The 27,466-nt window shown below is 44.7% G+C and overlaps 1 protein-coding gene across 4 annotated transcripts; it reads right to left on the bottom strand.

Annotated features, from left to right (window-relative positions):
- On the bottom strand, nt 1–25,453 carry CHRNA9 (cholinergic receptor nicotinic alpha 9 subunit). 4 transcript variants are annotated; one of them, XM_013978602.2, is made up of 6 exons: nt 23,962–25,453; nt 14,849–14,942; nt 12,721–12,866; nt 11,679–11,833; nt 4,513–5,045; nt 1–593 (listed from the first exon to the last, which is right to left on the bottom strand). In XM_013978602.2, the coding sequence occupies exons 3-6, from the start codon at nt 12,721–12,723 to the stop codon at nt 52–54; spliced, it is 1,233 nt and encodes a 410-aa protein (XP_013834056.2). In that variant the 5' UTR covers nt 12,724–12,866; nt 14,849–14,942; nt 23,962–25,453; the 3' UTR covers nt 1–51.

Raw genomic sequence — 27,466 nt, 5'->3', positions numbered from 1 at the left:
GAACAGATCACAGGGAATTTTATTGATTTATCCCCACACACCAAATGCTACTTAATCTGCTCTTGCTATGATCAAAATAGTCATCACAAACACCATAATGAAAAAAACCCACATGAAGAATCGGTCTATGACTTTTGCGACCTTTTTCCACTCACTCCCCTTGGAATGGGTGGCCTTGTGGTCTTTGAGGCACTTGGCAATGTATTCGATATTCCTCGTCAACACTGTATACCGTGCACAGTAGCTGTCAGCATCCTGCAGAGTCTCACCCGGGTACCTCAAGTCGTTCTTTACAAGTTTGTTCCTTTCCTTCTTTCTGGGAAGGTCTTTGTTTCTGGCAGTTTTCAGATCAGGCTCTGGAAGCTGGCCATAAACCTTGGAGAGGCGGCCCCGCTCCCTGTCGTGGCGAGGGCCAAGGCAGCTCTCACCCACGTCGTAGACAAACAAGAGCCTGGACATGTATTTCAGGATGACCACCCTTGCCCAGTGTGGCACTGGCCGGGCCTCGGCCCCGCAGAAGTGGATATTCATCACCATGATGGTCAAGGCGGTGGAGGCGGTGATCAAGGCCATTGTGGCTATGTAGTATTTGCCTGGAGAAGAACAATAGCCACGTTAGGGCAGAGCTGTCCTCATGTTTGACTCACAAAGCAAAGAACAGTTTTTTTGCTAAGGAAGCTGTATACACTAATGGTTACAAGCATAGACTTTGAATAAAACTGGGTTCAAATTCCAGCTCTGTGGCTCACTAGCCTTGTGACCTGGAGCAAGTTAGATAATCCTGGTAAGCCTGAGCTCCCTTCTCTATAAAATGACTGTAATAATAGTACCTAACTCATAGGAATATGGTAAAGCTTCATGGAGAAAATACACGTAAAGTTCTCAGTACTGTTCCTTGCCCTGAGTTAAAAGTTTGGCTGAGATTATGATATAGAAAACTTCCACTTTCAATAAACAAATAACTAAACAATGAATGATTTTGGCCAGTTATCAGAATTGCCTTTGGGCCTCATTAATATGAAAGGTCATTACTACTGGGGAAGAAAGGAGATACTGTGTCACGGTTAGTCTTTAACATGTGATTGCATAAAGCAAATATTTATGAAAAATGGAAAATTAAGGAAAGGAACAATAAAGATAAGGGCACAAATTTTTGAAATATAGAACAAAGAACCTAGAAGATGAACAAAACCAAAAGCAAGCTATTTGAAAAGAGTAAGAAAATTGATAAATCTTTGATAAGGCTATTCACAGAACAGGGACAGAAAGAAGAAAGAAAAAGGATACAAAAGAAAAAATAAGTGAATGGAAATTTAGAAATAATATTATAAATAGCTGTATGATAATAAATTTGAAAGCCTAGATGAAATTTCTTTCTTTTTTTTTTTTTTTTTTTTTTTGTCTTTTTTGCCTTTTCTTGAGCCGCTCCCGTGGCATATGGAGGTTCCCAGGGTAGGGGCTGAATCAGAGCTGTAGCCACCAGCCTACGCCAGAGCCACAGCAATGCCAGATCCCAGCTGTGTCTGTGACCTACATCACAGCTCATGGCAACACCAGATCCTTAACCCACTGAGCGAGGCCAGGGATCAAACCCAAAAACTCATGGTTCCTAGTCGGATTCGTTAACCACTGCGCCACGATGGGAGCTCCGTGAAAGCCTAGATGAAATTTCTATAAATGTATAAGATGTCAAATTTAGTGTAAGAAACAAGAACACTTGAATAGAAATAGGAATTAATCAAATACCTTTACCCACCCACCTTCAAAAAATCTCTTGAGTCAAGGTTTTACAGGTGATTTTTACCAAATTTTTAAGGAACAGATAACTTATGGAGTTCCTGTCGTGGCTCAGTGGTTAATGAATCCAACTAGGAACCATGAGGATGCAGGTTCAATCCCTGGCCTTGCTCAGTGGGTTAAGGATCTGGCATCGCTGTGAGCTGTGGTGTAGGTCGCAGACGTGGCTCGCATCCTGAGTTGCTGTGGCTATGGTGCAGGCCAGCGGCTATAGCTCTGATTGGACCCCCAGCCTGGGAACCTCCATATGCCACAGGAGTGGCCCTAGAAAAGGCAAAAAGACAAAAAAAATAAAAATAAATAAATAAATTTTTTAAAAAAGGAACAGATAACTTATATCTTACACAAGTTGTTCCAGAAATAGAAAAGAGAGAAAATTGCTTACCTAGCTCATTTTATGAAGTAAATTTAGCCTCGATTTCAAAAGTAACAAGAAAGGAAATACTAAGGCCATTTCATTTATAGACACATTTGAGAAAGTCCCATAAAATTTATTGGCTAATTAAGCCCTATGGTGTCTTTAATTGATAATTCATCATGATAAGGATTTAGTTCAACATCAGAAAACTGCAATGTAATTCACTACATTAATGGGTAAAAAACTGACACAATTATCTTAACAGATGAAGTCAATGCATCTGATAATGTTTGTCATCTGTTTATTATTTGTTAAGAGCATTGAGTAAACTAAAAATAAATGCAATTTTTCTTGACATTGGAAAGGCTATAAGTCAATAGCCCAGATCAAATGCTACATTTAATGCAAAAAATGTAAACACATTTCTATAAGATTGGAACTATATTTCATAGGTGCTGCAAATAATAAAATGATTATTAATAAATGCTCTCAAGATTTGTGTGCACCCTTCCTAAAAAGATATATTTCATGTTATCACCAAAACAGAAAAAGTAATGCTTGCAAAATTCTTGAGATATGTCCTGAAACAGAGCCAGTTTGCTGTTGAATGTCACTGCTAAAGAAGAAGGAGGGATCTGCCAAAGTATCCTGCCCCAAATAGGGTTATGATTGGATGTCATCACTGTCAATCATATCCACCTCAGGAGAAGTAATAAAAGTGCCACTACACCTCTTTCTCTTTATTAGTGGCAGTGAGAAGGAGAGAATCTTCCGTGTCTATTCCTCAGAAAGGTGTGTGTGTGTGTGTGTGTGTGTGTGTGTGTGTGTGTGTGTGTGTCTTGCTTGGAGTGACATAACAAGAAAGAACTCTCCAGAGAAACCAATGTAGTAACCTCTGAATATTTGGTAATATTGGATTCAGTAGAAAGTAAAGAGGCAGTATAATATTTCTTTGATATTGATCTCCAAGTCTCTTGGTGTTCTGAAATTTTTCCTCATTGATTATGTTAAAGAACAAAAAATTAGGTCTGGCTTCTGATTCTGGCAAGCATCTATTACCACAGCAAGTCACTGAGATAGAGATGCTGGATCTGGGTGTTATCCTTGGCGGCAGGAAGTAGGTATTAAAGGTATTAGGAGCACTCTCAGGACAAGGTAGGTAAGGGAAAGAGAAGGCAGGGATGGCAGCCAAGGTTTAGCCTCCTACTTCTCCTAGCGGGACATTTCATTATCAGAGATTTTTGAAAATGTGATCTACTTTAGAATTACCTCAGATTCCCAAATCTTGCCCAAGATTGCTAAAACAAACACAAAAAAATGCAACTTTGGGTATAGGAACCTGCATTTTTACCAAGCTCTCCCACACCTATGATATCCAGCAAAGGTTGAGAATTATTCCATCAAGAGTAGATGGCAGGCTTAAAAATCTGGCTCCTCATTTCCATCATGTTTTCCACTCTTCCTAAGAAGAAATCCCTTGTGATGTGATAAGATAATAATAGTCACTGTTTGCTCACATATGCCAGGTTCTGTGCTAAGCAACAGCACAATGAGGTAGCAATTACATAGACTTTGCAGATGATGCAGCAGGTTGATCAAGGAAAGAATGTCGAAGGCAGCGTTCCAATGCAGATTTCTTTGACCTTGAAATCAGGGCCTTAACCTATAAGCCAGTGTTTTTTATTTTTATTTCTTTGTTTTCTTTTTATGGCCGCACCTGAGGCATATGGAAGTTCCCAGGCTAGGAGTTGAATCAGAGCTGCAGCTGCAGGCCTCCGCAACAGCCACAGCCACACCTGAGCCCATCAGCATCTGTGATCTTTGTCTCAGCTTGCAGCAACACCAGATCCCTAACCCACCGAGTGAGGCTGGAGACTGAACCCGCATCCACACAAACACTATGTTGGGTTCTTAACCCGCTTGGCCATTGAGGAAACTACAAGCCAGTGGTTTTTAGACTTGAACAAAAAGTTCGTCAAAATCACCCAGAAAGCTTGTTACAACTGTTTGCCAAGCCTCATCCCCAGAATTTCTAATTCAGTTGATCTAGGGTGGGTCCTGAAGATTTGCATTTCTAAAATGATGCTGATGCTGTGGGTCCAGAGACCACACTTTGAAAACCACTGCTCTAAACCATATGGCTCCCTTTCCTCTTTTGCATAAACCTAGAAGCCACAAGACCAGTTTTGTCTCCAACAGCTACATCTGTGTTCAAAGTTGCCAACTGAAGACACTCAATGAAACATGCGACATCCTGTTTTGTGTTTGAAGCTGACCTAATTGCTATGATTTTAAAGGCACAGATACAACCCTGGTCACCACAAAGCTGACTCAAAGTGTAAGATACTTGAACTCACCTATCAGAGGGACATTTTCTGAGGCCGGCATGATCTCTGCCACCATGAGCTGAAATACAGTCATGGCCAAAAGGATGGTCACTCCCAGGGAGACCTTTTCTCCAGAAGCTGCTGGGAGATAAAAACTCAAGGGAGCCAGAAAAGATATGAGCACGCATGGAATGAGAAGATTGACGATATAGAAAGAGGACCTCCTCTTCAGAAGGAGAGTGAATGTCACGTCCGGGTAAGGCTCAGAGCAGCAGCAGTAGGAGATCACGTTCTTCACAGCAGGCATCCCGTGGACCTCCCACTCCACATCCTCGATGAAGTCCGAGAGGTCTCCGCTGTCCAGGGCATTGAATATGTCCACCTGATTGCCATTGTAGGTCCAGGAACCAAAGGTCAGGTTGCACTGCTGATGATCAAAGGGGAAGTAGGTGACATCCACCACACAGGAGCTTTTGGTGATGGCTGGTGCGTCCCAGGTGATCAGCCCATCATACCGCAGGACCACATTGGTGTTCACAGGCTCAGAAGAGTCATCATCAGCCCTGGAGGTCAGAGGAGGAACATGACAGCTGCTTACCAGGATAACTCACCAGGTTCCTCACCCCGGGCAGCTCACTACCCTGTACATATCACTTTAGTGTCTTTGGCCGTGGACTGCAACTCCTGTCACCCTGGCTTGAAAGTCTGGAATCAACTCTAATTTGCCCTTCTTCATCTTCTGTAACTACACAGAAGGCGTTACGCCTTTCTGGCAAGGGACAGATAATAACTCTACAGGAAGGGAGCAAAGGAATACATATGCCAATCATATTCCATTTTCTCCCTCCAGTTAACCACTGATGCTCCCCCACTGGCCAAACTCAACAAAGCCCACTGTCTGAAAACATCACTCCAGCTACTCAAGAGGAGATTAAAGACATTACGACTTAATTACTTCATGAGTAATATCTTCTTTTATCTCCCTAGGTTCTCTGATCACCTCATTTTACAGCTCAGCACTTCCCCTGGCTTCAATGGCCCATCAAAGACATCAAACCTGGCGTTCCCGTCGTGGCTCAGTGGTTAAGGAATCCGACTAGGAACCAAGAGGTTGCGGATTCGATCCCTGGCCTTGCTCAGTGGGTTAAAGATCCTGCATTGCCATGAGCTGTGGTGTAGGTAGCAGACACGGCTCGGAACCCGCGTTGCTGTGGCTCATGGTGTAGGCCGGCAGCTACAGATCCAATTAGACCCCTAGCCTGGGAACCTCCATATGCCACAGGAGTGGCCCAAGAAATGGCAAAAAGACAAAAAATAAATAAATAAACAAACACATCAAACCTCATTTCAGGGTCCTAGATGCTCCATAATCTATTCCCATCCCTCCATTAAGCCTTCTGGAGACTGTCTGCCCCCAGTCTCCCTCACTCATACTCCACCCATCAAGGCTGAAACCCTAACAGATCCTGTGGATTTCTCTCTTTTACTCAAACCTTCCTTCGATCTATAATATCCTCCCCATCCCCTTTTCTGAGTGTACCAATCTAATACATCCTCAATTCCAATTCCTCTGAGAAGCCTTGCTCACCTCTTTGGGCAGCTGGAATCACTTCGTCTTTGAAGGGCCTTGGCACTTTATTTCTACAGTATAAGGGGTTTACGTTTTTACCCTGAATTATAGTTTTTACATGCATTTCTCACTGGACTGTTCTTTGAGGTCAGAAACTGAATCTTAAAATCCTAATTGACCTCTCAACACACAGACTGAATGCTTTGCACAGAAGAAGGGTTTAACAAAGACCCGTCAGTAGGTATATAAGTGGGTTGGTTGAATAAAACTCATTCTCCTTTAGAAAGTGGTAGTGACATCACAGAAACATCACAGAGAGATTTGGGTTAAAAACTTGGTCAGGTTTTGCAACTTTGAGCAAGTTCCATTTCTATCACTCCCCCGTTAAAAGCAAAGGTGATAGTGCCTTAATGTGTCCTTTAAACTGCTATATTAAATAAAAAGCTAATCTATTAATTTCTTATTGTTGCTGTAGAAGAATTACCACAAACCGAGTGTCTTAAAACAACACAAATTTAGCATCTCTACCGTTTTAGAGGCAAGGTTTAGGCAGGGCTGCATTTCCTAGCCTTCTCCAGCATCTAGAGGCCACCTGCATTCTTTGGTTTAGTCACTCTCATCTCTGCTTCCTTCATGACAGTTGACTCTCCTGCCTCTCTCTCTTGTAAGGCCCCACCAGGATAATCTCCTCTCAACTCCTTAATTTAATCACACCCGCAAAGTCCCTTTTGCCAGGTAGGGTGACATATTCACAGGCTTCAGGGATTGGGACGTGGACACTTTGGGGGCAATTGTTCTGTCCACCATACTACATAGAGCCCCAACTCACTGCCTGACACATAGTAGGGGTCCAAATTCATATGCATTTCTTCTCTTGCCCCTCCCTCTAACTGGGTTCCATGTTCCCAACTAGAAGATGAAAACAATTACAGGGTCAAAATTTCAAAACAGAGGTCGAGAGAGCCGTGTTCAGTAATATGGCCCTAAGGCATGATTTCAATTGTTTTCCTCTATCTTCCCTTTCCTCCAACACTTCATGCCCTTCAAGCAGCTCCTCTTCCCTTTCCCATCAATCCTGAGCTGATCTTCGTCTTGCACTTGAGCAGAGAGGCCTTTCCCAGCAGGGCCAATAAGAAGCCAGATCCCCAGAACTGGGGGAGTGTGGGCTGGCAGAGGCGAGAACAGTGAGAAGCCACCCGTTTCTTCAGTACCAGACAGTGCCTGGAACCTCGGCACAGCCTTGTCTGTTTACTCAGTGCCATGGTCCATCCCTTCTCCCATCTCCAATGTCTCTGTCTTTCACGGGTTCCCCTTATCTTCCTGCCATGTCAAAAAGAAGTCTCTCTCTTCCTTTTCAGGCTAACTTCTCTTCCTTACCCTGACTCCCTTCTTTCCAAATCTCTTTTAGGATTTCCCTTCTCTTGGTCTCTCTGCTTCTTTCTGGCTCCTGGAATCCCTTCCCAACTCTGTTCCCGAGTCTCTCGGGCCAACTTCCCTTCCTCGCAGGCACCTCCCACCTCTCTCCTCTCCTTCTGCGCATGGCTCTCAAGAGCGATTGACACGTGCTGCTTTCACTTCCCTGTCTTGCTTTCATTCTTGCAATTTGGCTTCTTCCCAACTTGCAAAGTGTGCTCTTTCAAAGTCACTCATGACTTGCAAGTGGGCAACTCTAAAGACTATTCTAAGTCCCCATTCTATCAACCCTTGCCAAGCACGTCACACCATGAGTTGTCCCTAGACATCCTTTCTTCCCTTGGTTTCTATGAGGCAACTCTCAGTTCTCCTTCTACCCCTACAACCATTTTCTCTAAGGAATCTCTGTAAATTCCTTCAGGGAATAGTTTCCCTAACTTTATCCTCAGCCAGTTTCTTTCCTTCTCTGAGCAAAACTATAAGGGCTTAAAGGGCTTCTGATAGCTCTGGCACTGATCTTCTTTCCAGGCTAAAAACTTGCCTTTACGACCTCGTTGTTGGTTGTCTCCATGTGGATGTTCCTTTGGTCTCCCAAACGGAACAGGTCGCACACCAAACTCATCATCTTTTTGTCCAAACCTGTTCCTCTTCCCTTTCCTTTATTTCCAATCTCATCTTAAAAGTTTTGCCATCCTTTCAATTATCTAAGCTACTTAAGTGAAACTTAAATCTAAAATGTAGCCAAATCTTTCTGAATACAACAGGGCACCCAGTTTCTCACTAGGTCTAAAATCCAAGTATTAAACCTGCCCATTAAAATGCAGCTGTTAGAACCCGCTCATAGTAAACTCATATCTGAAATTTCTGTAATCCACTCTGTACCAAATCTAAAAATGTCAGGAGTCCTTGCAGCTTCTTATACTAATCATTATATTGGCCATTTACCTATACTAAACAACCTCACTAGAACTTTGAGTCCCAATTTATTTATTCCTTTACTGATTTGATAACAGCTGATATCTGCTTGAGTCATTACACTGCTAAAGAAATCACTATCTCTTCGGAAAATTCTTTGTTCAAATTATTTTCTTAAATTTTATATTGAACTATAGTTGATTTACAATGTTGTACCAATTTCCACTATACAGCAAAGTGACCCAGCCATATATATATATATATCCTTTCTTATATTGTCTTCCAGCATGGTTTTTCCCAGGAGAATGGATATAGTTCCCTGTGCTATACAGTAGGACCTCATTGCTTATCCATTCTAAACGTAATAGCTTGCATCTACTAACCCCACACTCCTAGTCCAACCCACACCTTCCCACTCCCCCTTGGCAACCACAAGTCTATTCTCTATGTCTGTGAATCTGTTTCTGTTCTATAGATTGGTTCATTTGTGCCATATTTTATATTCCACATATAAGTGATGTCATATGGTATTTATCTTTCTCTTTCTGACTTATTTCACTTAGCATGAGAATCTCTAGTTGCATCCCTGTTGCTGCAAATGGCATTATTTTGTTCTGTTTATGGCTGAGTAGTATTCCACTGTATATATGCATCACTGGTTATTTTTTAAATTGCATTAAAATGCAATTTAAACACCCTTTGGAGTTCCCGTTGTGGCACAGCGGAAACGAATCTGACTAGTATCCATGAGGTTGCAGGTTTGATCCCTGGCCTCGCTCAGTGGGTGGGGGATCCAGTTTGCCGTGAGCGGTGATGTAGGTCGAAGATGCAGCTCAGATCCTGCATCGCTGTGGTTGTGGCGTAGGCCAGCGGCTACAGCTCCGATTCGCCCCCTAGCCTGGGGACTTCCATATGCCGCAGGTGTGGCCCTAAAAAAGCAACAAAACAAAACAACCCTTTAACTTCCACTCATTATTTTGAGTTTTGTCCTCTGGAGGAATTTTCTCTACTTATTTTTCTCTACAATTGCCTATGATAGCCATCAAATCTTCCAAAGGGCTTCTCCCTTCCAAACTAAGCATCAATAAGTTTGACTACTCCTTATATGAAGTAGCTTACCAGCTCATCACCATGCTGATGACTCCCTAGCAAGTCTAACCCATGGATTCAGGCAGCAATGGTGAATCTAGATGTTAAATTTCTACCTACCTAAGCTATTTTTATCACATAGGACTGGGTCGCCTGCTTTATATCCATCTTCATTCTCCTTACCACCACTCAGGAAATCCATTCTGTGGTCTACAAGGTTCTGTACCAGTTTCTGAGAAGTAGTGATATTATATCAGGGGTCAGAAGATCCTATGGGTCCAGGGATCCAGCTAGAACAGCCAGGGTGAGGGGAACAGCGATCACTGGGGTCCCTCCTCTGCCTGATCTTCTAACTCTCCTCTATTCTCATCTAGTCTCAATTTGGTTCCTTAAAATAATGCAAATGACACCCAACCATAGCTATGTTTAGGGTTACCTCTAAAGGGTAAAACTCTGACATCGCTGAGAAGGAAAATGCACAGGAGATTAGAGGATCCAAGCCAGAACTGTCCATGCTAAGAGGGTAAAGAAGACTAAAGAGTCAACCCGGAGGAAGAGAAAAAGGTTGATTAATCAGTGTGGTGAAAAGAGTTCACCATTTGTGAAAGGGATGGGGACCAGAACGCACACATCTCAAGGTCAATCGTCTAGGGGAGGGAGGAGAGAGAATGGGGAAAAAATTTACCAAAGCCATAGCAGGTATGAGCTCATAGGTACATAACGGGCTTCCCTGATAAAGAGGAACCGGGGCAGACAACTTAGGTTACCATGCCATCTCAGAAAGAAGCACTGCAGTTAAGAGCTGGTCACTGCTTCAGCCTGTTTAAACAGGAGGGGGAGAAGAACCAGGAATCTGTTTGTCTTCCAGGGAGAATTTTGAACTTACAGAATGCCATAAGTGATCAATGTAAAGCGAATTCTCTGATTACTCTCCTGCACCTTGTGGGTGGGAGGAGTGACAGACATTCACAGTTCATTCTCTTTCTCTCTACATACGTGTGTGTGTGTGTGTGTGTTGAGGGAGGCAGTGAACTGGAATAATAAAGCGCCAGCACGTGGATGTTGTCTTGCTTGGGAAGGCATATGGAAGATTCCTCTGGCCACTCAGAGTGGGGAATGGTCAGAAGGATCAGGGCTGTGATTCCAGAGGTCATGACCCTTGGACAAGCTCTCTGAGTAGGACTGACTAAAATCCAGGCTGCAGATAGACCTTCTCGAAGTGTGGTCTATGGACCAGCAGCACTACCATCTGTAGCTTATAGAAATGTAGTAGAATCACTAGGTCTACCCAGGCCAACTCAATCAGAATCTGTATTTTAACAAACTTCTTGGATGATTCATGCACACCGTACAGTTTGAGAAACCTAAGCCTCACCGACCCATTTACCACGGCCCTTGGCTCTGGGACCAGGAAGAGGCCAACTGGTTATCTTGTGTTCATCTTCCTCTCCATACAAAGTCCAAAATCCATAGGCCAGCTTCTAGTGGGCCCATTCGGACTTAATCTTAGTAGTATCATGGATTATTGACACATGATCCCAGACAAGGGAACACCCTATTATGGGTTGAATTGTGTCTCGAAAAAGTTCACATATTGAAATCCTGGCCCCGGGCACTTCAGAATGGGACCTTACCTGGAATAGGGTCATTGTAGATGTAAAAGGATAAAAAGAGATCATAGTGATGTCAGATGGGCACCTAATCTTATATGACTGTCTCCTCATACAAGGGAAAATGTGGAGACAGAGCCCACCCAGGGAGGATGCTATGTGAAGAAGAAGGTAGAGATTAGGGTGATGCTTCTGCAAGTCAAGGAACCAAAGACTGCAGCAACCGCCTGTGAAGCTAGCGGAGAGACACAGAACAGAGTCCTCCTCAAAGTCCCAGAAGGAACCAACCTCACCTGCATCTTTGTTTTGCACTTCTAGCTCCCAGAACTGTGAGACAGTACATCGCTGCTGGTTAAGCCACCCTGTTTGTGGTACTTTGTTCCAAGAGCCCCAGAAAACTTCTAATACAGCTTCTCACCTGAAAAGGGGACTGTAACTCTACGGTTTTATGTCCTACTGTTTCACTATCTGAGGTTTTAAGACCACCACGCAGGGCCTAGGAATATGAACTGGCTTCGTGCACGTTTTGAACATTCCCCTTTCATGGTGCTTACATGCTGTTACATCAACGAGTTCATTCCTGAGAAACCTGTACTTACTTGTTATACAGGACAATATCCGGCCTCCACACCAGGTCGCTGGGGATCCTGATGGAGTCCAGTCCATCATACATGTCTCTATCCCACGTGAGATATGCGTCATGCCAGATTTGGCGGATCCATAAATAGGCAGTCAGAATTTGGTTTCTTTCATCCTGCACAATTAACCTGGATTTAACTTTGTCCAACAGACTCCTCAACCCAACACACTGTCTCTAGAACACCTGCCTTCAAAATAGGAATTCAAGAGGGCTAACCTAGTTCCTATAAATAAGTAAGAGTTTTCCCAGTCTATCCCCTTGATTGACCACCAAGGCCATGTTTTTTCCTGCTTGATTCAGTGTTCCGAATGAAAAGTGGACAAACATTTAAATCATCAGATCTTTGCATGGATCAACAGCCCAAATAGCTCTGAAAATTGATCAACTGATATTCACGTGAATGAAAAAGTCAAGAAATATCTACAGCGTAGAGAAGAATTAAATTAAACACACATATGCACTAAATAAGGTATGTCCTCTTAAAACACCACCTTTCTTTTTAAATTGGGATAAAATATGCAGTACATGAAACTCACTAATTTAACCATTTTAACACGTATCATTCAGTGGCTTGCAGTTTATTCACGAGGTTGTGCAACCATCACCACTCTGTAACTCCAGAACATTGATAACCCCCAAAAGAAACCCTATGACCATCAAGCAATCACTATTCCCTGTCATCCCACAGCCCCTGGCAACTACTACTCTGCTTTCTGTCTCTATGGTTTTGCCGATTTTGCACATTTTGTAGAAACGGAACCTGCCATGTGTAACACCACCTTTCTTTAGATGATCCAAGTCTGCTAATGTTAATGGCAACATTTAGTGAAATTAATTTTGCAGGAAGCTTTCTTTTCCTAGAGTCTCCTTCTCCCACTGGATTGCGCAAAGAACAATTTGTTCTCATTCCCTCTTAAATTCCCAGCTAAAACATTCCCTTTGGAAAGCACTGGTAGCTTCATTCTAAACATTCCAAAGAGTCACCACGACATATTACTCACCATATCCTTAATCTGAGAAAGTGTAATCTGGAGCGTGACATTCAGGACTTTATCTGTATCCTCTACTGGACGAAGAGCATTGGAATAATCTTCAAAAAGGTCGTTAAACAACTTCTGAGCATATTTTCCATCTGCTGTGTCTACGGCTGCTTGAAAAGAGGGACCCGGATCAACTTTCGGGGTCATGTGTATTTCAAGGCAAAGAACAACAGACCGAGGACCAGCAATGTGAATGACCCAGCAACAGATTGGGACAAGCTCTGGGTGCATAGGAGTCATTTTCCTGGCACGCCCTACCAGGAGCAGCACAAGTCAGTAAGAAGGCAGATTACTTCCTCGTAGCTAGATCATTTGTTCTGTTTCCCAGCTCATCCCACATCCCACCAAAGACGTGGCCCCAGATGAGCCAAGATGGTTACACATCCACCAGCCTCTTACCTCCCAGTCTGGAGGCAGCAAAGTAAATCCAGCAAAAGGAGATGCAGGAATGGGGCCAGTTCATCTTTTCCCTAAGCCTGTATAAATTCCCAGCACAGTCTTCTACTTCGCTTTGTGAATGGGAAGGATCTGGGCACAGCAAACCCAATCTGCCACTGTCCACGCAGCAGATGGAGAGCTTGGGCTTGCAGCCCACAGACAGCCCAAGGTCCCGAGATCCTCCCCTCGGTAATCCGAGACTGGCAGCTCCCGCAGCTGAGATGCCAGGAGTCCCAAGCGGGTTAGGTCAGGTGGTGCTGCTCTGGGGGGGGGCCGTCCCAGTTGAAGGTCCCTAGCTACCACTGGCAGGGACATCCAGACCAAACTTTGAATGGAAGATAAGTAGGAGCCTTCCCCCCAACCCCCGCAAGATCCCATCTGAGCAGATGTCTATACCCACAATGAGAAGATTCTGCCTGAGTCTGGACACTAAGGAAAGTTGAACTGACCCAGGCATGGGGCAGCAGTCCGGAAAGGCTCTATGTGCCTTTTTTTGTTGGTCTTTTTAGGCAAAACCCGTGACATATGGAGGTTCCCAGGCTAGGGGTCAAATCGGAGATATAGCTGCTGGCCTCCACCACAGCCAGAGCAACGTCAGATCCTTAACCCACTGAGCAAGACCAGGGATCTAACCTGCATCCTCATGGATACTAGTCAGATTCATTTTCACGGAGCCACGACGGGAACTCCTAGGCTCTATGTGCTTTGAGTGGCATTTGAAGAGGGAAAGAAGAGCAGTTCCACGATCTGCAGAACAGACTGACATTTGGGTGTCTTCTCTGCCCTCCGCTTCTCATCACTTCCTCAGTTGTCCCACTGGGCACTGATCTTGTATAGTAATGAGTGTGAGTGGCTGTGGGAGGAGGTGGGAGGTGAGGGTGGGGGTGGGAGTTGGATAAGAGGAGAGCATCCTTTCTCTTCAGAAGCAGCAGCAGCACTGTGATTTGGATTAGGAGTGGAAGACCTGGGTTTGAACGCCAGCCCAAACACTGCCTCGCTCTAGAATACTGAGCTTTCCTGAGCTAGAGACTGGAAAATAATACTCTCTATACTATCAATAATAATAGGATATTAGAGACATTCTATAAATAGTGTTCTCCCAGAACTATTGGGATAGTGTATAAAGAAGCACTTTGCAAATGGTACAGCACTACGCAAAGGTTAGTCATTTTTATCTCTGACCAGCTTTGTAGATACAGAATTTCTGTATTTACCAAGTTATCCAAGGTTTACTAGTTGTTTAAAAAAAAAAAGTCGGAGTTCCTGTCGTGGCTCAGTGATTAGCGAATCCGACAGGGAACCATGAGGTTGCGGGTTCGATCCTGGCCTCACTCAGTGGGTTAAGGATCTGGCATTGCCGTGAGCTCTGCTGTAGGCGGAAGATGCGGCTCGGATCCTGCACTGCTGTGGATGTGGCATAGGCAGGTGGCTACAGCTCTGATTCGACCCCTAGCCTGGAACCTCCATATGCCACAGGAGCAGCCCTAGAAATGGCAAAAAGACAAAAAAAAAAAAAAAAAGTCAAAAGCTAACCAAATCAGCAGATAATGACTCATAACTAATGATATTACTAAGGATGCTATCCCTTTGCTTTTGAATGCTACTATATAAAATTTCAGTCATTTCTCATATATGATCTCCTTTTGCTCACCCAGAAGAACGTCCGTTTCCAACTGCCATCGCCTGCCCCTCCTCTTGCCCCGGGGAGACTGTCTTGGACAACCAAATTAAGATCAGTCGTTGGCCTGGAATCAGAGCAAGGAAATTGGATAGCTCTGCTTCATCAGGTTACAGCCGTCTGATGAGTCACCCTGTCCCTCTTCAGGAATATATCCTCCGAATGGAACAGACACTCCAGCCATCAGCTAAGTGTGTTTCTTAATTGCCTGTGCCCTTGTGCTGATTGTGAGGACGTTATTTCTCTGACGCGAGTCTGAGTCACCCATCAAATGACAGCTCCTGGTGCCCACGCGCAGGCCTCCCTCCTCCAAAAACCCTTCCGCTCTGGAATCTCAGAGACCAAAGGTCCTTTTGAAATTGGGTTGAATGTCTCATTTCCACTGGAGGAAACTGATATCCGGAGATGTGGGTGGCTTGCCTCCAGCAGCACGTGGCCAGAGACAGAATCCAGGCCACCCGCCCCAGCCCAACGTGCTCCCTGAGCTAACTCGGCCTCCCCTCCTTCTCTACCTTATTTGTGTGTCTTTGATGCCCCACCTCACCGAGCAAGAAAGCAGCAGCCTGGGGATAAGGGCTCAGAGAATGCGTGCTGTTAGCTGCTGTGGCAGCTGCCTGACAGCTGCCTGCAAAGTAATCATCCTTGGTAGTCTGATTGCTTTTGATTAACTCAGTCCTTTCAGTTGCTCACTTGAAATTTTTTTTTGTCTTTTTAGGGCCGCACCTGCAGCATATGGAGGTTCCCAGGCTAGGGGTCTAATTGGAGCTGTTGCTGCTGGCCTAGGCCAGAGCCACAGCAACGCCAGATCCAAGCTGGGTCTGCGACCTACACCACAGCTCTCAGCAATGCTGGATCCTTAACCCAAGGCCAGGGATCGAACCCCAACCTCATGGTTCCTAGTCAGATTCGTTTCCACTGCACCATGACAGGAACTCCCATTTTTAAATTTTTAAATTTTTAAAAATTTTTAAACTTTTCTATTTCATGATTTTTATTTTTTCCATTACAGTTGTGAATTTTTTTTAAATGGTAAAACTTGATGCTCACCTCTCCATGTTAACACAAACCAAACTAAACCAATACTTTGTGGGTGGGGTGTGGGAAGTTTGCCTTTTAGGACAGAGATGTTAATGACTAAAAAGCAAACTCCTCTCAGATTCATTCTAAAAACAATCACTAGGTGATTTCCCAGGGACCGGCTCACTTTTACTCAATCACCACCTTTGCCTTAGCTCCAGACCAAACTAAAAAAAAAAAAAAAAAAAAAAAAAAAAAAACAGGCCTGTAACATGGTGGCCTTAAAGCTTGTAGGATACCAGTCGAAGAAGAAATGCCAAAAGTGGGCTCAGACAATGAAAATAATCTGAATAAACCTCAGCCACCCAGAAATTTGGAAACTCCAGGGCACACCCCATTTTCTGAGGCCCCATTAACATAGGACTGGTCACATCTGTTGGCATATTAAGTCAGGTTCATGGAGCACCAAACTATTGAAGTCCAGAAGTTCACGATGTTCATGGCAGCAGCTCCCTTTCCCCGGTTCATGGGCAGAAGTTCTGAAGAGCATTTCACCATAGTTTGTGCACTGTCACCACCTGAGGGAGTATGCTCTGGCCACGAAAAGGGGACCCGAAATCCAGAGAGTTTCTAGAGAGCACAATAATCCCTTCAACATCTACGCCTCCTGAGAAGCATCATTCCTTGCCACAAGGAAGTATTCCCACCATTTCAGAGTCTCTGGGAACCAAATACTCCACTATGGAGCCATTTTGAGGAACTGGTCTAGTCCTAAAACATAATATTAGGATATGGGAGACTTTCTATAAGATCCTAATATTTTTTGTTTTTAAAAATATTTTCTTTTTAGGGCCACACCTGTGACATACGGAAGTTCCCAGCCTACACCACAGCCACAGCCACAGCAACACCAGATCTGAGCCACATGTGTGACCTACACCACAGCTTGCGGCAATGTTAGATCCTTAACCCACTGAATGAAGCCAGGGGTCAAACCCACATCCTCATGGCTAGTCAAGTTCTTAACTCACTGAGCCACAATAGGAACTCCCAAGATTGTAATTTTTTTTTTTTTTTTTTTTGTCTTTTCGCCATTTCTTGGGCCACTCCCGTGGCATATGGAGGTTCCCAGGCTAGGGGTCAAATCAGAGCTGTAGCCGCCGGCCTACGCCAGAGCCACAGCAACGTGGGATCCGAGCCGCGTCTGCAACCTACACCACAGCCCACGGCAACGCTGGATCCTCAACCCACTGAGCAAGGCCGGGGATCGAACCTGCAACCTCATGGTTCCTAGTCGGATTCGTTAACCACTGCGCCATGACGGTAACTCCAGATCTTAATATTTTAATGATTATTTTTATTATATAAGCAATACATGTCTAATGTAGACTAGAAAGTATAAAAAGGACAACAAAGGGAAAGAAAAGTCACCCAAAGAATCCAATCGGGCAGAGATACGGGCAGGGTTCACAAGGCAGCCATCTTTTCAAAAGCTTGTATAACTGTGTTGTCACGTCCTGCGAGATCAGGAAGGACCCAGGTCAGCAGGTGAACTCGGCCTTACTCCATGCAGATCATGAGCACAATAAGCGCAGAGGATGCTCCCAAATACCCCTTTCCTCTTCTCATGTGGCTGCCTTGTAGTTCACGCGGGATCTACTTGAACTGTCTCCCAACCTTTCCACCCCTCTCCCTCCCATCAGCGTCCCTGCTCAACCCTTTGTGGCTGAAGCTACTGAGAATCTTTTGTCCATTGGGGTCAAGCCTTCTGGCAGAAATCTCTGGCTCCATTTAGGAGGTAGATGGCAGTGCTTCTGCTCTTTGGACAAGAGCTCCTGCCTGACAGAGAATTCTAGTGAATTCTTTTACCAAAAGACCCTCTCCCCAGTAGCAGGTGGGGAGGGGACAGGACAAAGGAGAGAAGAAGACAAATACTTTCATTCTGTTACACGTATTTTTAAACACAAATTGCAGAAGTCAAACGATGTATGGTAAAGGGTTTTCCCCTGCCACCAACTAATACGGCATGAGTATTTTCTCCATTTCATTAAATCTAGAATCGGGATGCTTCTAACCCTCGAAAAGCTCATGGAGACTATCTAACTGACCTCTACATGAAAAAAAACTGAGGTCCGCCCAGAGAGCGGGCAGACTAGACAGACTGACAACTCTCTACTGAGAGCCAAACCAGCATCCCCTAGCAATCCGAGGATCCTCTAGCAATCTGAGCTTGTGGCAGGAACTGTCCTAGGTGCTCAGAGCTGTGGCACCTGCTAATTAATGCCTCCCAGGTCACTGAAATCTCAGGAGATGACTCGATGGGGCTCTGTGCCTGAGGACCTATTTCATGCCTACTTTCTAATGGATTAATTCGGAGCATGGGTCTCAAAATTTAAAACTCAGAGCTTTTTTAAGATAAGTGGTCTCCAGGAGTCCCCGTAATGGCTCAGTGGTTAATGAATCTGATGAACAACCATAAGAACATAGGGTCGATCCCTGGCCTCGCTCAGTGGGTTAAGGATCTGGCGTTGCCTTGAGCTGTGGTGAAAGTCGCAGACATGGCTCAGATCCTGAGTTTCTGTGGCTGTAGTGCAGACCAGCAGCTGTAGCTCCAAATGGACCCTTAGCCTGGGAACCTCCATATGCCGCAAGTTCGGCCCTAAAAAGCAAAAAAAAAAAAAAAAGATAAGTAGTTTCCAAATACCTTTGTTATGCACCAAAGTTTGGGATAAGGGTTAGGAGCTGGAATGTCAAATCATAGCTAAAGTGCTACTACCCTCTGAGGCCACCCTCTCTGAATATTTTTGTTTTTTATTGTGCCTTTATTTTTATAATCAAGAAAACACAGTATAACATTTAAGACCATAAACTCTGGAGTCAAACTGCCTGGAATCAAGACTGCTTCCTACTCACTAGCTGTGTAATTTCAGACAGATTCCTTAACCTCTCTGGGCCTTTGTTTCTTCACCTATAAAATGGGGACAATTCTAATAGTACCTTGTAGAGCTGTTCTGAGAACTAAATGAGTGAACATATGTGAAACCTCTGCAACCAAGCAGGACCTTGTGAGGACAGAACCCCCACCCACACACATCCACCACCACCACTACTGTGTCCTCCATCTCTTGTTTGCAGAAAAGCTTTAGCTTTCCATGAATTCCAAAGAGCAAATTTAATCAAAGAAGTGAGAAAATGAGGGAAAAAAGAAAAGAAGTCAAGCCAAACAAAACGATAATAATTTAGCCATAAAACAAAGTCAAGGACCTCCTCAAGGGCTATAGATAACATCCTGCGCCACATCCTTGAGTTGTTTTGCAGATACCAAAACCCCCACCAGGTGGAAGAAGGTAACTGCATGCCGACCACCAGCACCCAGATTCCAGACTGGTTGGAAACAGAAAGCTGACGGTGTTGACTTCTGAAATACCACCCTGTTACCTCACAACCAAGCAATCAGAAGAATGTCCATGAGCTAATCAGGCACCCGGTAAGCTTCACTCCTAATGTTGCCTTTAAAAACCTTTCCCTGAAATGGAGTTCCCGTCGTGGTGCAGTGGTTAACGAATCCGACCAGGAACCACAAGGCTGCAGGTTGGATCCCTGGCCTTGCTCAGTGGGTTAAGGATCCGGCGCTACCATGAGCTGTGGTGTAGGTTGCAGACTCGGCTCAGATCTGGTGTTGCTGTGGCTGTGGCTGTGGCGTAGGCCAGCAGCTACAGCTCCAATTAGACCCCTAGCCTGGGAACCTCCATATGCTGCGGGTATGGCTCTGAAAAGACCAAAAAAAAAAAAAAAAAAAAAAAAAAAAAAAAAACCTTTCCCTGAAAGCCACTGGGGAGTTTACGTCTTTTGGGCACTAGCTGCCTGTTCTCCTTGTTGGACACCTTGCAACAAATGTTATACTTTGCTTCAGTAACAAGTTGGTGTCAGTAAATTGACTTTGCTTTAAGTCGGGTGAGTGGACAAAAGCTTGATTCCGTAACACACTAAGAACAGTGCCTGACCATAAAAAGTGCTAAACAAGTGATAATATAATGGGAGAATTTTTTTAAACTGAGCATATAACCTGTAGCAACAATTCATCTATCTATCTGTCTATCTATCTATCTATCATCTATTTCTCTCTTCTATTCTGCCTTTGGCTCTGGCCTCTCTCTCCCTCTCTCCACCAACTGCTTGACAGACCTGATTAGAGGACAATTATTTTACCTGACGAACAGTCTGTGCTCTGAGTGGGAGAATAGCAGTCCTGCCATCTTCTTGTTGTTCTTTTTCATTGAAATATTACTATTATTATTAGTCCATTATGGATTTACTTACTTACGTATTTTTGTAACAGTCTCTTTTTATTTGACCCTATTCATGGCATGTGGAAGTTTCTGGGCTGGGGACAGAATCTGCACCACAGCAGTGACCGGAGCCACAGCCGTGACAATGCTGGATCCTTAATTGCTAGGCCACCAGGGAACTCCTATAGCAGTCTTTTAAATCCTCTTTCCCACTTTGTAAGAATTAGCAGATCTAAATCTATCACAGAGATTGGCAAACTCTTTAGGTAAAGGGCCAGATAGTAAGTATTTTCAGCCTTGCAGGCCATATGGTCTCTGAGGCAACCACTCTTCTCTTGCCATCATGTTTGAAAGCAGCCAGTGGTAATATGTGAATGAATGGGCAGGCTGTGTTCCAATAAAACTTTATTTACAAAAATAGGTGGCTGGCCAAAGGTCGCTGACCCTTGCTGTATGTCATCAGACCCTTAAATCCACTTAATCAGGGTCAAGCGAACAGCAATAGGGGTCAGTGTCCCAGATGAAGATGGAGCACAGCCTAAAGGGAAGAGAGTCATGATGCACAAGCTCTATATGAGCAGATGCCTGGTGAGGCCAGGGTTGATGGTGACTGCAGCTCAGCCAATTCAGCTAAGTCCCACCTGTCTTCCAGCACAGGCTCCTGGGGGTCCAGTAACCAGATTTCTAGAGCAGGAGCTCTGATTCATAAAAGGATACTTTCCAGTGAAGAGCCAGAAACAGAGGGGACCTGGAGGGTCCAGAGCAGTCCTATTTGATGCTTGGAGGCAAGGACAGGTCTTCTCACTTCTGCACAGTAACCTTAGAGTGCCATGGGCAGGGAATCAGGGTACCCAGATATGGGTGACATACCCAGTGATGATATAGAAATTGCGGCGACAGCCAGGCTAGGGGTTGAGAGCAGTGAGCAGTGCGGGGAATGTTTCAGAAGTAATGTGAGACCCTCTGGGGTCTCCAGGAAGGAGACAGAGAGACCCTGGAGGCAGGGCTTCAGCAACATCACTGAGTAGATTCCCAGAGCCCTGTTCTCTTTCTAGGATGGTGCCTCCACCCCACAACAGTACCCAAATCCCCTTGGCTTGGGGAAATGCAGGCAAAGTCAGAACAAAAGGGATTCCAGAAGGGAAGGAAGGAGGCCCTCCTGGAAAACAGGAAGAGTGGGCTGCATATCTCCATGTGGTGCTGGTGCCACACCCCAGGTGATCATTTTACCACGTCACCCCTCTGCTCAGCCCTCTCCTGCGGATCCTTGTTTTGCTCAGAGGAAAAGCCCAAATCCTTACCAGCGACTACAAGGCCCCCGTCTTTCCATCTCTAACCCTCTCCCCTCCCTTACTGCTCTCCAACCAGGCTGGCCTCTGGTAGTCCACAAACCGGACTCAGGGACATTGCTCCTGGTCCCTCTGCCTGCAGTGCCTTTGGCCATGTCCTCTGGTGTCCTCTCTCTCTTCCTTCTCGGTTCAGCTGGAATGCCCACGACCCTGTATAAAATAACTCCACCCCAATCTGTCTATTTTCCTTGCTTTACTGTCTTATCCCACTTATGACCAGCTGAAGTGTGTGCATGTGCGTGTGTGTGTGTGCGCGCACGAGCACACGCACACATACTTGCTAGTTTATTGTCTGTCTTCCTACTAGAAATTAAGTTCCCTGGAATGGGGACTTGGCCTTGTTCTGTGCTGCACTCCTACCCACAGAGAAGATATTTATTGATTGACTAGATGGGTAATATCCAGAATGAAAACAGCAATCTAATTCCAGAATGAATTAAAAAGTGGGGAAAAGGCCGGCTTTCAGATAAAGGATGGTGGATATATTTCCTATGATTCATAAGCTTAGCAGAATCTTTTTAGCACTCATGGCTAGGGTGTAATTTACAGCCTTGTATTGCTAGTCTATTGCTGTATTATATTTTAACCTGTGTTAAAGAAAATTCCTTGCAAACATGGAGCATAACTTCTACTTCTTCATATGTAGCCTGTGCCTTGTACATAGTCTTAGATCAAACGGAACAATCATCAGGAGCATCAGCATTGTCTGCCATGGATGCAGCAGGAGCAGGAGGCGGGGGAGGCATCTCCCCCATGTCTCTGCTGACTGAAAGCAACAGGAAGAACATAGAGACAAAGGAGGAGTCCTGTGGCCCAGGGTCAAGTCCTGGAACCACCACCTACTAGTACTGTGAGCTTGAGCATGTTACACAATTTCTCTGAATCTCAGTTTTTCTCATTTATAAAAATGATAATTATAAAAATCACTTAAAAATTATCTTGAGGAATTCCCATTGTGGCACAGTGGAAACAAATCCAACGAGTATCCATCAGGACGCAGGTTCAATCCCTGGCCCCACTCACTGGGTTAAGGATCTGATGCTGCCATGAGCTGTGGTGTAGGTTGCAGATGTGGCTCAGATCCCGCATCGCTGTGGTTGCAGGCCAGCAGCTACAGCTCCGATTCTCCCCCTAGCCTGGGGACTTCCATAGGCCACAGGGGTGGCCCTAAAAAAAAAGCGAAAAAAAAGTTATCTTGAGAATTAAAGAGAAAACAGATAAAGCACCAACACATACTTGGCGGATGGCAAGCTCTCAATAAACGTCAATATGATTTCCCTCCTGAACCACACAGGCTCTCAAAGACCCCAAACCTCCACTGGTCAAAAGAGACCCATTATGTTGTCAACAGAGAAGCCAAGGTCACAAAGAGCCGCCAACAGGTGATAAGGGGTGTGCAGTTTTCTGGGTCAGGAGAACAGCTGATACACGATCCAGGGTATCCAATGTGTGCCAGTGAATGATCTGGGGACAGGGCAGGCTCTGATGTCTGTGCTTTGTCAGAGGGCACGTGCTTTCTCCCCGAAATCCCCTAGAGGGATAGATTTGAAAGCCACCATACTTTTCACAGTTGTATAGAGTGAGCACCCCCTAGCTTCCTCTTATTCCTGGGGTTCGTCTTCACTGTGAACTAAGGCGCGCCATCTATGAGACCCTCTGGGCCTCCTTGACAAGGCCATTTGCTTCTTGGAACTTTTTTGAAATTCTTTGTTCTTGAGGTCTGATAACGGATCAAAAACCTGTCATGTTCTCAGCCTACTGGCTTTACTTCTTCTTTTCACAGAAGCTTTGCAGTTCCCATTGCACAATATTTTCCTGCTATTTGCAGTCAGCGGCTCTGATGACAACGCAGAGTTAAGTGAAAGTCAACCCTAACCCTAACCCTAACCCTAACCCTCTCCTCTGGCGCACAGTAGCTACTTTCAGGCAACGATTTTTTTTTTCTTTTTTTTTTTTCCTTTTCAGCGCCACACCGGAGGCATATGGAGGTTCCAGGCTAGGGGTCTAATCAGACCTGTAGCCACCAGCCTACACCACAGCCACAGCAACTACTAGATCCGAGCCTGGTCTGTGATCCATACCACAGCTCATGTCAATGCCAGATCCTTAACCCACTGAGCGAGGCCAGGGATCGAAACCCACAACCTCATGGTTCCTAATCGGGTTCGTTTCCTCTGCGCGACGAAGGGAACTCCCAGGCAGCAATTCTTATGAGGAAGAATGGGGAAGCCGGGAGACCAAACTCCTACCCTTCCAGGCCATCTGGGATGTGCTGGCTATGACATTTGCCACAGCCGGCTGCCCGCGGGAAGCTGCACCCCCACCCCCTACCCGGGGTCCGGATCCTCACCTCTCCCACTCCCACGCCCTGCCCTGGTCCCGGTAAACGGGAACTGGGGGGATGTGTTAAAACAGAAAAAGGCTTTCTCACCAGAACCACATTGTTTTCCATTCCCTCCTGCCCTCGGTATCCAGGTCTCATCCGATGATTCGAGCCGTTTCTGAGAAGCAGATTTGGGAAGAAGGCAGAGGAAGGACGGTCCTGAAAACAGAACTGAAAGAATCCGTTTCCAAATTTTTCCCTCAGGGCAACTTTTAAATTTTCTGTCCTACCATTGCCCTTGACCTAGGCTCCTTACGCTGGACTAGAATGAGAGGAGACAGGAAGACATCCCAAGATCCGGGAAACTATGGGTGGGGGTGGGGCTGGTGGCCATGCATTCACTGAGCATGCGTGAATCCAGTCTGCGCCTAGACCACCAAGTGCCTTGGCTCTTTTCAGTGCCTTTTGGAGCCCTGCGGGGGCCTGAGATAAAAAGGGAAATCAATAAGAGCAATCCTGTATTTACAATTTTGATATTTTTGTTTATAATGCGTTTTTTTGCATTACTTTTGACTTTCAAATTATTGCATTAAAATATTATCTGTATTCATCACTGACGTTTTTGCACCTCCTTAATTTGTGTTTGCCTTGCTGTGGTCCTGGCCTTGGGTAGATTTCACCCAGCTTATGGAGCTGGTTAGTTCACCCGGTTGATGGTTTCTTTAGGAAAGAAAGGCTGGAGTCTACAAAAGTAATTAGAAAGAATCAAAGACTATTTTTTAAAATACATAACTGCAAGCTACAAAAAGAACTGGAATAAAGAATGAAATTCTCTACCACAAAAACCAAATTTTAGACACAATTCCAATCTTTTATTTTCTAACAAAGCCGGGTTACTTCACCTTAACAGCCACCAGGTGTCTCTGTAAACTCCCGCAGGCCCCTGCACAGCGCCTTGCAGATAACGTCATAAACGGGTTTCAACCAGCTCTAAAGAAATGGCACCGGAAAAAAATAGCTTAAAGTGGAACACCGTCAAAAACGCAATCTATAGACATCCATCCCTTTATCTAGGATTTCTGACTAATAGATAAACGCTTATGATCATACAACCTCCCATCAGATTTAAGCTATGAAATACATTGTTAGAGTCAGCGTGTCCTAATCAGTATACTTTCTAGAATGTTCCTGCATTATTCTTTCCTCATCCCTTAGCCAGATCACTTTCTAACAGAGCACAATCAGGTCCCAAAGGAACTAACCCTTCACGGAGTTTGTGGGCCTTGGTCTCTCACTCCTTTTGGACAGGGAATTTTGAAAACAGTAGGCAAACCATTTGCTTGTGTTTTTTGTTTTTTTAATGCTTTAAGTGCTATCTATGGTCAAGGTCCAGTACACAAAGTGGTGGAAAAGTTGTGCCAGTTTTTTAAATCAGTTTTCTTAGAACTGTTATCATCCCCTCCCTTCACACCACTCACTGTGCCCTCAGAATAAAATGTAAACACTCCGGGGAACAGACTATTTCCTCTGATCTTAATTTTTTTCTGAGTTCATTCTGCAAATCAGCTCATTTTTTACTTATTTATTTATTTTGCTTTTTAGGGTCGCACCTGTGGCATATGGAGGTTCCCAGGCTAGGGGTCCAATCAGAGCTGTAGCTGCTGACCTAGCCACAGCCACAGCAACACAGGATCCAAGCCTCATCTGGACCTACACCGCAGCTCATGACAACACCGGATCCTTAACCCACGGAACAAGACTCAGGGATTGAACCCGCATCCTCATGGGTACTAGTCAGATTCATTTCCGCTGAGCCACAATGGGAACTCCAGCTCATTTTTAGAAAATTTATTTTGGAGTTCCCATTGTGGCCCAGAGGAAATAAATCCAAATAGTATCCATGAGGATGCAGATTCAATCCCTGGCCTCACTCCGTGGGTTGGGGAGCTGGCGTTGCCCTGAGCTGTGATACAGATCAAAGACAGGGCTGGGATCCTGTGTTGCTGTAGCTGTGGCTGTGGCTGGCAGGTGTAGCTCCAATTCAACTTCTAGCCTGGGAACCGCCAATATGCCACGGGTGCAGCTCTAAAAAAAAAAAGAAGCAAAAAAAAAAAAATTTATTTTTGAAGTATCGTTGATTTATGATGTTCTGTTAATTTCTGCTATAGAGAAAAGTGATTTAGTTATGTGTGTGTGTGTATATGCATACATATATATATATTTTTTTCTTTATCATATTCTTTTCCAGTATGGTTTATCACTAGATATTATATGGTAGGACCTTGTTGTTTGCCCATTCTATATATAACCGTTTGCATCTGCAAATTCCAAACACCCAATCATCCTTCCGACACCCCCGTTTCTCTTCGGCAACCACAAGTCTGTTCTCCAGTTCTCCATGTTATGAATCTGTTTCTGTTTCATAGATAAGTTCATTTGTGTCATATTTTAGATTCCACATATGAGTGATATTGTATGGTATTTATCTTTCTCTTTTTGACTTCACTTAGTATGAGAATCTCTAGAGCCATCCATGTTGCTGCAAATGGCATTACTTCATTCTTTTAAGTGGCTGAGTGATATTCCACTGTGTATAAGTACCACATCTTCTTAATCCATTCATCTGTTGATAGACATTTAGGTTGTTTTCATGTCTTGGCTATTGTGAATAGTGCTGTTATGAACATAAGAGTACATATATCTTTTTGAATTAGAGTTTTGTCCAGATTATGCCCAGGAGTGGAGTTGCTAGGTCATATGGTAACTCTATTTTTAGTTTTTTAAGGAGTCTCCATAGTGTTTTCCATACTGGCTGCACCAATTTACATTCCCTCTAACAGTGTAGGAGGATTCGCTTTTCTCCACATGCTCTTAGGCATTTGCTATTTGTGGACTTTTTGGGGGGGGGGGCATACCAGCAGCATGCAGAAGTTCCTAGGGCCAGGGATCGAATCCTCACCACAGCAGTGACCCAAGCCACAGCAGTGAAAATGCCAGATCCTTAACCTGCTGTGCTACCAGGAGACCTCTTATTTATAGACTTTTTGATGATGGCCATTCTGACTGGTGTGCGGTGATACCTCATTGTAGTTTGGATTTGCATTTCTCATGTGCCTGTTGGCCATCACAAATCAGCCTATCTTCATTCAACACCCTACGGGGACCAAAGATCCTTCCTTGAAGGTTCTGGGAAATGACCCTTATGGGAATCCTCTTTGATGATGCTTCTTGGGTTTCCCAGCTTGCTTGTCCAACACAGCATCTGTTCTTCATTTTTTTTTTTTTTTGGTCTTTTTGTCTTTTTAGGGCTGCACCCTTGGCATATGGAGGTTCCCAGGCTAGGGGTCCAATCGGAGCTATAGCCCCTGGCCTACACCAGAGCCACAGCAACACGGGATTGGAGCCGCGTCTGCGACCTACACCACAGCTCACTGCAAGGCTGGATTCTTAACCCACTGCATGAGGCCATGGATCAAACCCCAGTCCTCATGGATGCTAGTCAGGTTCATTAACCGCTGAGCCACGATGGAGCTCCTGTTCTTCATTTTTAAATTACTACTAATAGGAGTTCCCATCGTGGTTCAGTGGTTAACGAATCTGACTGGGAACCATG

Source organism: Sus scrofa, chromosome 8 (genome assembly GCF_000003025.6).
Source record: "Sus scrofa isolate TJ Tabasco breed Duroc chromosome 8, Sscrofa11.1, whole genome shotgun sequence".
NCBI classification, from domain to species: domain Eukaryota; kingdom Metazoa; phylum Chordata; class Mammalia; order Artiodactyla; family Suidae; genus Sus; species Sus scrofa.
This window is presented reverse-complemented; position numbering and strand designations above follow the sequence as displayed.